General features: G+C 38.4%; 1 protein-coding gene across 2 annotated transcripts in view; it reads right to left on the bottom strand.

Annotated features, from left to right (window-relative positions):
- Positions 1–2,403: 2,403 nt before the first annotated feature.
- The window catches only part of VKORC1L1 (vitamin K epoxide reductase complex subunit 1 like 1), a 65,022-nt gene continuing 55,366 nt past the window's right edge, over positions 2,404–12,059 (bottom strand). Inside the window, exons 2-4 of one of the 2 annotated variants that reach the window (XM_011366993.2) lie at positions 9,094–9,203; positions 6,553–6,727; positions 5,986–6,204 (exon numbers count right to left, since the gene is read on the bottom strand). In XM_011366993.2, coding sequence (XP_011365295.1) covers positions 6,558–6,727; positions 9,094–9,203 — 280 coding nt within the window. In that variant the 3' untranslated portion in view covers positions 5,986–6,204; positions 6,553–6,557. Of the gene's footprint in view, positions 6,205–6,552; positions 6,728–9,093; positions 9,204–12,059 lie in introns of both variants that reach the window. The other variant, XM_011366992.2, reaches the window with a different exon arrangement.

Below are 12,059 nucleotides of genomic sequence, written 5' to 3' on the forward strand. Positions count from 1 at the left end.
CTGCTACCTTGTCTTCTAGATCACTGATTCGACCCTCTGCTTCATCTAATCTGTTGATTCCCTCTAATGTAGTCTTCATTTCTGACTTGTTCTTTTTTATGATTTCTACCTCCATTTTTATATTTTCTATATCTTTGTTAAAGTTCTGCGTTCATCTACTCTTCCCTTAAGTTAATAAAGCATCCTTATAACCAGTATTTTGAACTCTGCACCTAGTAGACTGGTTGTCTCCATTTAGTTGTTCTTTTTCTGGAGCGTTGTCTATTTTCACATGGGACTTCTCTCCCTATTTGGCTGCCTTCCTGCATTTGTTTGTATTAGGGAGGGCTCCTAAGTCTCCCAGTCTTCAGAGAGTGGCCTAATGTAGTAGGTGTTCTGTGGCAGTCTTCCCTGGTCACTTGAGCTGGGTGCCCAAGGTGTGTCTGTGTGCCTCTCACTGTAGTTGAGCCTTGGTTGCTGTTCGCACACCAGTGGGAGGGACTGACCCTCAGGCCGATTGGTTGTGAGTATTGGCTGGTGAGGGGAACAGGATTCACTTTAGCAGGACTCTGGTACCTGCCCAATCTGCCCTTTGAGTGTGTCCGCCTCAGATGGTGCCCTGGGTAGTGCTCTGGCTTTATCAAAGCTGGTCACTGGGTGTGCAGGCCCAAGTGCCTCTTGGGAGGCACCCAGCCACAGGCCAAGTTCAGCTATAGCTTGTGCCCTACCCGGGGCCACCTGGCAAGAGTCAACAGGCAGTCCGTAGATGGCCGCCACCTGTGCTGGGCTGAGGTGCCTTGGGATGCCAAGCTGGGAACTGAGCCTGGCTGCTGCTAATGCTGGGCTTGGTGCTGCTCAGCAAGTAGCCCAGGGCACCCTGAAGCCAGATGCTGCTTGTTTGGATTTTGTGAACCTTTTGAGAAATTTTAGGGAAGTCCACAGCATAAGCCAAGATGGTCCATTTGTATGGAAAAAAAACACTGTAGACGGCTTGGGTGGGCTGGCAAGATGGAAGGGACAGAATCTCAGGAAATCACGTGGGCGGGGTGACCTGTGTTAGTCTGGTTTATGGAGCCCAGAGGTGGCGGCCGTCTGCCTTTGTGCACCAGATGTGGGGAGAGCTCAACAAAGGAAAATGGATACTGCCAGCACTTCTGTTTAAGATAAAGCTACCCCTCAGTCCTCGCACTGAAGTCAGACAATCCAGTTCCTCCCTGTATGTCCCTGGTGCTACTCGAACAGCTGCCCTAGCGCTTGAGCTCACAGTGAGAGTCCGTCACCAAACAAGTCTGTGTGCGAGCCCTTTAAAGAGAACGTCTGTGACTCCCACAGCCCTCTATTTCTCTCATCCACGATCTCTGCTGGATTTCACAGCCAGAGGTTGTGGGGACCTCTTTCCCTGGGCTGGGGTCCCAGCGTGAGGTTGGGACCACACTCACTTCTCCAGGGGGAACCTCTGAAGCCGAGATATCCCTCCCCATTCTCAACTGCCACACGCGGGACCTACCCATTTCGCATCTCCACCAGTCTGGAGGAGGTGGAGGTGGCCACCTCTGTATGTCCCCAGTTGCAGGACTTCTGTTCAGCCAGACCTTAATTAATTCCCAGTGAAGATTATTTTTTAGTTAAGTTGCAATTCTGATGTGGTCATGAGAGGCAAACAGTGTTTACCCAATTCTTGGATCAGAGCATTTTTTTACCTTTCCCAATCTAGGTGTCTCATTCACTTTTGATGTCTTATCACCATCAGAGTTAATGTGAGTTTTAAGGCTAATTTTACTTTCAGGCTTTTAGTCATCCTTTATCTTCTATTTTCCTAAAATCATATCCCAATTGGGTAAAAGGAAACAGAAGGGTAAATTTTGAAAAGATGGTTTCGGTTTTCAGACCTTATAATTCCTATGTTGCCTTTTAATATAGGAGGGAATGTATCCTTGCAAAGAGCATTTCAATGATCAAGAAACAATGTATTTGTAAGGCACATTTCTTAAGTCCTAAGGTTCTAGCACAGAACACATTTATTCAATATAATATCGCTAAACTGTATTTCAAATGGATTCACCTTTCTTGCAGATGTTACCTTTTTAGAAAAACTGTAAGCTTGTAGTATTCAAGGTGAGCTAAAGTAAAGCAGTGGAAAAACAGGTGATTAATACATTCTGTATGCTTACAGAACTGAAAGCAGTAACTCCTTTTCATTAATTCTTAACAACTACATACCTCATAAACCTACAGAATTCCAAGAACTGGAATCTCTAAGAATTTAGTTTGTGTCTTGTATAAGTTACATATAATTTAAGAAAAGAAGAATCAAATCAGTATACCTGTAGAAATGAGGTTACTTCAAGAAGTTTATGAGTGAATTCATTTCTGCTTCTTTTTTGAAGTGTTAATACTTCAGTACAAGAACGACGGCAGCACAACTTCCACAGGTAACTTCTACATTTATTTTATACCAAAAAAGTTATGTGCAACAAATAAACATTCTTACATATTTACATTTGGTTTTTACCAGTTAGCAAAACTGTCCTAATCTCTGATAAAGAATATTCCCATCTGTATTAGAGAGGAAATCTGCCTAGTGAACTCCATTTTAAATGAATGTTTACTCTGGAGTTTAAAGCACTAGTAATAAATATTGATGGAACATACTATACAGATCATATACCTCATACTTAGGCCATGCTTAATACAGTTTTACAACAAAACGTTACACCTTTTCTGAGCCAATTTGTCAAAAACATGTTTAATTAAGTAGCCTGAACTCTCACCCCTCCCTCCGTTTTGAAGGGTAGTTCTCACAAATTAGGAATCATACGTGCTGCCTAACATGTTTGAATAGAGATGTTTTGCCAGTGCTTGCATGTTTGGGGAAAATACATGAGGACAAAAGGTGCATATTAGGTACTCCTTCCCAAATAGGTTACCAAAAATGATAGTGGGTTTCTTGTTGGCATCTGTTTAATACTGATTTTCACGATCTGTCAGCATTCATGGGTGTCAAGCAGTGGTACCAATCTAAGGTATGAAGTAATTGCTGAAGATAACTTTGCACTTTTGCTGAGAGTCTTAAAAATAAATATAAATGAAATATAAGCAAAGTAAGCCAACAAAGAGTGTAAATTTCACTGTAGCCTTGGTCCTGTATCCTACCTAGTATTAGATCCAAAGATCTCTTGTACCAAATGACAGATCTTTGTCTCTTCATATGAAAATAGTCAATGCTTTCACCGTCTTTAAAAGTAGTGGATTTAAGGAGAGGCTATATACATCAAGTAAAAGTAATTCCCGGCACACAGCTAGTTAAACCTGAGTTATTTCTCCAGAAGATTACCCTCACTGACAGCAACTAGCTGCAATAAAAACAAACAAACGAAATTCTCCAAACCACCTAGATTACCTAGAACTGATCATTTAACCACAACCTCTCTTATTTATTCAAATGATGTGACTATCAAGTAAATAAGAGGCTTCATTTGTTACAAATTATTTCAAAAACCGAGAAGCACGGAATTTCTGCTCCAAACAGAAATTTATTTTCCCTAATCTGCTCTTCAATGTTGGTGACTAATAATTTTGCAATGTTTAACTATTCAGTCTAACAGTCATAACAGTCCTCAAATTTTATAACACAGCATTTTCCCCACCTCTTCTGGTGTGGCATAGAGGGTGTAGAGGGGTCCCTAAATTCTCCCAGGGCAAAAATACCAAATAACACACACCAGGGTTCTTTCTGTTGCTTACTGATATAATGGCATTACAATGCTATTGTTTCAGGCAGAACGTGTTCACTGCTCAGTGAGAAAAAGGATATTAATTCTGGGTCATAGGAATGTGGCAAATTTTTTTATACAACTTAAACAGTGGTGTTTTCTCCCAGGCTTAGGAAAGCAAAGGAAAACTTGAAGGGTCTGGCTGAACATTTTTACATTTTCTCATCGAGTTTAAGACATTTGCAAAAATGCAACATCAAGACAAGCTTTAACTACACTCTGCTGATTGATACAAAATATGAAAAATCATATTAAACTGAGACGGGAGGAACCTATTTAGCACAATCAGTGCTATACACACCACAGAAGTCTTAACCATCAAGCCATTTCCACTATAGCTTAGAAATGAGAACCAGTAAACAGTTGGTAGAACTGGAAGCACTGCTACAACATGACCTCATTGCACAGTTCAACTTCAACATTAGGACTTGTTTCTCCATAAACACGAGACATCTAATCAATGTTTTCACAGTTCTTTAACTAATTTTAGAAATAAGAACAAAACAGGCATCGAAATATTCACATTCATGGGAAAAACATCAGCCTGGATGAAATCTGAATTAAACGATCTGTTATAAAACTGGTTTAAACTCAATAGTTCATTACAATTCAGATTTTATACCTGCTGTGGGCCAGGAGAATACACTGCATCAATTATGACAGTTGGAAACAGCTGCTGACTTTACACATATGTTACAGAGTAGAACCTGTCCTCTCCCTTCAAAAAGTAGGCAAATAAAGCACTCAAATCACTGGTCTACTTTTAACATGATGATTAATTGAATCGGAAGCAAAAACATTGCTACCACTTCTCAACCTAAGAAATAGAATGATCATACAGAACCTTTCTACAGAATGCAAATCATCTACATCATGCTAAGAAAGGACATTTCTGCCCAAGTTCAACACACAATATTTGGTTTGAGATTTAAGACAGAAGGCACTTTTAACATTTTGATATCAGATGTTAACCATAGAAACGGTGTCACAATTTCATTTGGGTTTAATGAACTCACTTTTAAAAATTCTGCATTTGTGTAATTATAAGAAAGAGTAGTGACAACATTACTGTATTTCACCTTGAAATATTTCTACCTGTAGTGCTCCTCCTGATGAAGCAAGCTGAGCAGTGTGTTAGCTCTGAAGTTCACAGATCCAGGTTTACGATTTGACTCTGAAACAACTAACCTCGTCATCCAATTAGTGCAGAAAGAAACAGAAAACACTACAGGGCTACCCAAGAGCAATACTACTATGGAGTGAGTGGGCTTATACTGGTTATTTCAGGGTCATAATACTGTCTGTTTGACTGGCACCACTGTTAAGACAAAATATCTGCATGAAAATTCAACTGCTGTAAGAGACTTTACCTTAAAATGTCCAGCTATCCTCCAAAGAAATCTACCCATTTCCCCATCTCTAGTGTCCTGAAGGCCTTGGACTTAATGATTTATTTAGTAACATGACTCATTCTGTAAGGTTATAATTGATCCAGTTTTATGACTAGATATGTCTGACTTGAGTGTCCAAATAGTTCTTTCCTTTCAGAGGAAGGAGAGGAAAAGGAACCACTCCATTATTTTTGATGTCAATGCTGGACCCACAGCTTTCAGTCCTTACCACCCACAAGATGCTCTGTAAGGACCTACTATTTTCACTATTTCTTGAGTCAATGTTGAGCTGACAATTCATTGCTACTCTTCAACTAAACTGTACAGTAAGTTCTGCAGGGCTGGATCCAATAACTCTACCTTTATTTACAAATATAACGTAAACAGATTCTAGTTGAATCTACATGTTTAAATCCATCAGCTAAAAACATATTACATATTGTAAACATGGCAATATTTAATACAGTATCTATTCTAAAATATTTTCATGTCATGATCACATTTGTTATACCTGAAATTGAATTTATACACAGTGGAGAATTACTAGCAATGGTTGCTCACTTTACAATTGAAGGAAGGGGGCTAGGGCTATATTTAATTATTTTAGAAACATCTTCAAAGTAAAGTTAAAGCTTGTCTTTGATTGGTTCGGCCTATGTTTTTTGTTTGTTTTTGTATCCATATTTAAAATGAAGATTGACACAGAAAATACCCTTCTAATTTACAAGATTTTAAAAAATCAGTTTAAGATTCTTAGGGAAAGTGTCTGTTGTAAATTAAAAAAAATGCTGCAAATAAACAACGGAAAAGGGATCTTCAGACTGTCAGAGTTCGTTAGTCCTGCTTGGGCTGCAGTTGCCGTTTCCAGGCCTCATTCAAGTAAACTAGTCGTTTGTAGTTGATGATAAGAAGAATGAAGTTCAGCACGTATGTGAAGACGCAGATGATGCAAAACTCCTTTAGCACAAAGTACAGAATGTAGGCTAGGTACAAAGAACCTACTACAGACACGATGGAGGATGTCATGAGGATTAAAGCTGCAACTGCACTTGCTGTCATGCCTGCAAGAGAAAGAGACATTTGGCTCAATCAGACCTAGACACCACAGAGAAAGTTTTTGAGTTAAAAAGGTAACAATTTGTGATTTGCTACAGTGTTAGAATACCGATCTTACTGCAAACACTATGAAATTTGAGAACAAAAACTACTGGCCTATTTTATTAAAATTTTGCAGGTTGACTTTGCATATAGAATACCAATTTTATAGCTGCAAAGGTTTTGACTTGTCGATATTCTAGAAAAAATATTACTCATTTCATAAACTAGCCTAACTGAAGGCACACAAAGAAAAATGTAGTCTTGCAATTACATTATACAATGAAGCTGATTTGTAAAACTGACAGCCCCACCTTTCTTAATGAAGAAAGGAACGTGAGGACCACAACCTTCTCTTCCAAGCAGGACACATTTTCCCTGGCCTTTTCACTACAGGCTCCCCATCTGTGGAAAGTAAAATTTGCTTTCCCATATTTAGATCAAATTTATCAAAAGTCCATAATGGGAGAAGATTACACCAACATGCTGCTGAAAAAGGAAAAAAAGAAATTTCAGAAAGGGCTCACCCTGGACAATAAGGGAAACCACATTTGGCCACTAGGCCACATGTAGGTCATACCAGATCAAGAACAAAGGCAGTTGGGTGTGTTCAGCTGGGGCCCTCATGACACAAACTTGCCGGAATTCTTGATGCTATCTGACATCTTTAAATGTATTGTTTTGTACTGAGAACATGCATTTACTTTCAGAGAGAGGAGAAAAAAGAGCATATTAAAATACCCAACAACTAATGGATGAGAATAACAGGAATAGAAAAAAATAATAGGTGATAGGAGGTTTGAAGAGGTTATAGTTAAGGAGCTGAAATCCCTGCTTCCTGTTAATGGGAAGTTGCCTGTGGGCTGCAGCCTAGCCACAGGGGCCTGACTTCAGTCAGTACTAGAAGTATGACATCAGTCATACTAGAAGTATGATGAATTAATCAGGTTCTTCAAGACTAAGATGCTGTTGGATTACCTATGCCAGGTACTGACAAATGTGACTGGCCACCTGCTTTTCTAAAGATTTATTGGAACCCAGCCACACTCAGTGTCTGTGGCTGCCTTCACACTCGAATGGCTGAGTAGTTGCGACAGCCAACAAAGCCTAAATTATTTTCTATCTGGCTCTTTACTAAAAAAATTTGTTTACCTCACCTATGCTAAACATCTAAAACTTCAAAAAATGATGCTATCACCTTAATGTTAACCTATGAAAGTTAGTTTCAAAATGATATGGACAAGTTGTTAACTGTAAAATTGGGATAATAATCATGACTATCTCCCCTAAGACTACTGTGTAGATTAAAAGAGTTAATAGTTACACTTGAAATGCTCCATAAATACTAGCTATTAGTTAAATATTTGTACCAAACTTGTCCTAATGTAACATAACTCAGGATAAAATTCCCAATGGAATTTAAAAGGTGCTATAACTCTAAATAAATGGAGTATTTTGCAGCTATAAGAATGAGGACACTTAATGTATTGCTGTGGAAAGATCACCACGATACATCAGTCAAGCAAAAAAAAAAATGTATGCAGAATGGTGTGTATACCATCTGACTTTTATGTTTAAAAAAGGAGGAATATGCCTTAAGAAACTCTAATGATGACAACAAGCTACCAGTCAGGGATCAGAGGCAGTAGAAAGAGGACAGAGGGTGGCAAGGGTAGGACGGAGTTTTCAGTGTAAAGCATGTTTTCTTTTTCTTTTTTCTTTCTTTTTTTTTTACTTTTAAACCAGGTGAATGTATTACCTATGGAAATATTAAAGTGAAAATGCTGTATCTCTAACAACTTAGAGGGGAGTAAAGATGATGCGCTCTGGAAACTGATGAGTTCAAATGTGCCTCCAATGGTAAAGACACTGACATTAAAAATGCACATGAATACATAAATATGAATAGGAATATTAACCATTGAAATGCAAGAGCAAAAAATGGATATAACTGTAAAAGTATAAAAACTTGTACAATCAAAATTCACAAAAGATAGGTTGAATGTTTGCAACAAATATGAAAATAGACTATTATGAGAAGCCCAATAACTAAATTGGCAATAAAAAGAAATTAAAATATAGTAAAATTAAAGTAATAGCTACTAATATGTAACTATTCAATTAGGTATTTTACAGAACACACTTTTAAAAAATGAAAGTAGATGAAGCTTTGGGAAACCTGACAATTGAAGGAAAAGCAAGTTTGCTAATACCTATTAAGATCCATTTAAAAATCTGATTTTTGACTCACTCCTCCCATGTTTGGAAATTTATTCTGTGGAAATAATTCAAAGAGGGAAGGGTATGTGTGAAGGGGATTTTAAACAAGTTGATCACCACTGTGTTACTCAGAACATGAAAAAATTTGAAACCCTGATGTCAACAACAACAAAGCACTTAAGAGGACAGACAATATAAGAGTTTGTATAAAATTAAGTGAAAAAAGCAGAAGGCAATGGAAATAGCAGATATGCAAAAGTGATGGAGTTATGGATATCGTTTACCATTGTTTTCTTAGTGCATATATTTAAAAATAGCTACAGAGTATATAAAATAGTAAGATAAAAGGTTTCCAGGGAAGACTGTTTGGAGTAGTAATTTCCTTGAATGGGACAGGTTTTTCTGATCATCATGAGATGCCACTATCCCTGATTAAACACCAACAGATACCAAAGTCAGCATTAGCATCATCAAAATCTTAGTGAACCAAGTTTCACAACACAAAAGTGTGTAAGAAACTACTGGTTCTATCATATGCTTTTATTTAATAAAGACACGCTTCAAGGCAAAGATACAAACTTCTAAATGGAAGGTAATAAAAAAGCTCATTTTTGTATTACTATATACATACTTACCAAGTAATAACTGTAGTATATAAAATATAAGTCCAAAGACACTGTTTGGCTGATTTAATACACCATCCTTTCCAAAAATGGAACCCAAAAGACCAAATCCTCGACCCCATCTGTAAAATAAGGAAAACCAGTAACCCTATATTTGAGTTTTCCTATTTTGAAAAATGTAAAATTATCTGAGAATGTCATGCCAATATACCCATCCGAATCTCTAAGATGCCAATTCCTAAATAGCCTTTTTTTTCCAAAAGGTAAGACATAGTATTCTTTTTCTGATGTCATCAGAACGGCTAATTTGCAGGAGGCTCTTTCAATTTCAGCTAGGGTCTCTTAGCAGCAGCACCACTGACAGTTTATGCTCATTCTTTGTGTAAGGGGTGGTTCGGTGCATCACAGCATGTTTAGTAGTATCCTTGGCCCCTACCCACTAGATGCTAGTAGTACTCTGCCAGTTGTGGCCACCAAAAATGTCCCCTGGGGGCAAAATCACCCTCAGCTGAAAGTCATTGATTTAAGTTGTCCTATTCATTCAAAGCATGTAGACTGACAAAGGCCCAAGAACACATCTAACGTACACCTATATTTAGAGCAATTCCTTCTGGGAGACAACTGAAGGCCAACTGAACAGCTTCTGCACAACAAACGAAAGAGAGAGACTGCATAGATAAGGTTGGGGAACCATGAGAACACTCCAGAACCTGAGGAACCGCTGGCTGAGCACTACCGTTTGTTTCCCCTGCACTTGCACAGCAGGTGAAACTCTATTCAGGTTCTCTGGTCAACCTGCAGGGCTGCTGCAGCATGTACCCAGCCAATCCTCCCGGAGCTAGCTCTAGCACGAACAGGAGGGCACCATAGCATGCGTGCAAGAGGTCCCTCCACCTGGAGATTGATCTGGCAGGTATGGCAGGGCGCTGGATAAAGTGCAGAGCTAGCAAAATGCTGAGGTATCCATTTGTAGGGCTGCCTTGTCCAAAGAAACTGCAGAGATACTGGAACACTGCTGTGGCCCACTGAGAGAAGGTACAGAACTGGCAAAGCATCACAGTACCCACAGGTAGGGCTGCTCTGTGCAGAGTTAGCGGGGCACTGCTGCCCACATACGTGGGGTTGCCCCAACTGAGAGGGTGCAAACGAGCGATGTGCAGTGGTGCAGACTCATTGCCCCATCTAGAGAAAGTGTGGAGCCAGCAGGGTTTTACGACACCTTCACTCAGAGCAGCCCCGCCCTGAACCCATTCCTTCTTGCCAGGCTTCACGCATCTGCTCCAACTACAACCTGCTTGCCAAAACCATCCCACACACAGTCTACACAGAAGCTACTTTGTCAAGATTGGGAGAGCACTTCAAAGAGTTAGAAAATGTAACAAAGAACCAATCAGAGATGAAGAATATAATAACTAAAAAGAAGAATAAATTAGAGGAATCAACATCAAATCAGTTAATACAGAACAGATTAGTGACCTGGAAGACAGAATGGTGGAAATCACCCCAGCAAAATCAAAAGTGAATTCTAAAAAATGAAGAGAATAAGTGACTTCTGGGATAACATCTAGTGCGCTAACATTCACATTATAGGAATTCCAGAAGGAGAAGAGACAGAGAAAGTGACACAAAGTATATATGAAGAAATAATGTCTGAAAACTTTCCTAAGGGGAAGGAAACAGATCTCCAAGTTCAGCAAGCACAGAGAATTAGTTTCTAACAAGATGAACCCAAAGAGGCCCACACCAAGACACAGTGTAATTAAAATGGCAAAAGTTAAGGATAAAGAGTCAATTTTAAAGGCAGCAAGAATGACAAAATAAGTCACATACAAGGGACGCTCCAAAAGGCTATCAGCTGATTTCTCAGCAGCAACTCTATAGGTCAGAAGGAAGTAGCAGGAAAGAAAAGTGCTGAAAGAAAGAAACCTACAACCTAGAATATTACATTCAACAAAGTTATCATTCAGATTGAAGGAGAGAGTTTCCCAGACAAACAAAAAGTATTTGAGTTCACCAACGCTAAACTGGCTTTACCAGAAATGTTAAAGGGTCTTCTTTATGCAGAAAAGAAAAAGTCATAACCAGAAGTAAGAAAATACAAGAAAGAAAAAAAATCTCACTGGTAAAGGCAAATATATAATACACACAGTGAATCAATCACTTAACCCATTTCCCATTTGCCCCAAGAATACTCGCCAGCAATACTTGGCGCTGCAGCATTTACCCGAAGATAACTTGTGGATGACAGTACTAACCTTACCCCCAAAGTCTGCCATTATTATTTTCACATCGCTCTAGTGTATTGATAGTCTTTGGAAATAAATAGCATCATTCTATTTATAGCACTGTTTTTAGTAGTGGTATTTCCATTTACAAAATACAGTAATTCTTGATTGCTAAAATTGTCAAATCCTAGAAAACATAGCATTCCTATACGTGATGTTAAATGAATGCTGGCAGTGAGCTGCACTTGTTTTTTCTAAACAAGAAAAGGGTTAAAAAGCTATTATGAAGGTTAAAAGACAAAAGTAGCAAAATTAACTATAAATACAATAAACAGTCAGGGGATACACAAAACAAAAAGACATAAAACATGGTGACAAAAACAAGGAATGGAGGGGAAAGTAAAAATACAGTGCTTTTAGAATATGTTTGAATTTAAATGCTTATCAGCTGAAAATAGAATACTATAGATATAGATGGATATTATATGTGAAACTCATGATAACCATAACCTAAAAACCTACAAAAAGTAAAGAGAAAGAAATTCAATTAAAATGCTAGAGGAAACCAGTAAATCAAAAAGAAAGGGATCAAGAGAAGAGAGAAGAATTAAAAACAACCAAAAAAAAAATTAACAAAACGTTGTAATAAACACATACCTATCAATAATTATTTTTTTTAGGTGAGGCAACCCTTGGTTGACCTCACAGATTGCAAGGACCTTGTCGGCTTACAATCCCTTATTTTTTATTTTT

The sequence above is a fragment of the Pteropus vampyrus genome, unplaced genomic scaffold, assembly GCF_000151845.1.
Source record: "Pteropus vampyrus isolate Shadow unplaced genomic scaffold, Pvam_2.0 Scaffold128, whole genome shotgun sequence".
Taxonomy (NCBI): Eukaryota; Metazoa; Chordata; class Mammalia; order Chiroptera; family Pteropodidae; genus Pteropus; species Pteropus vampyrus.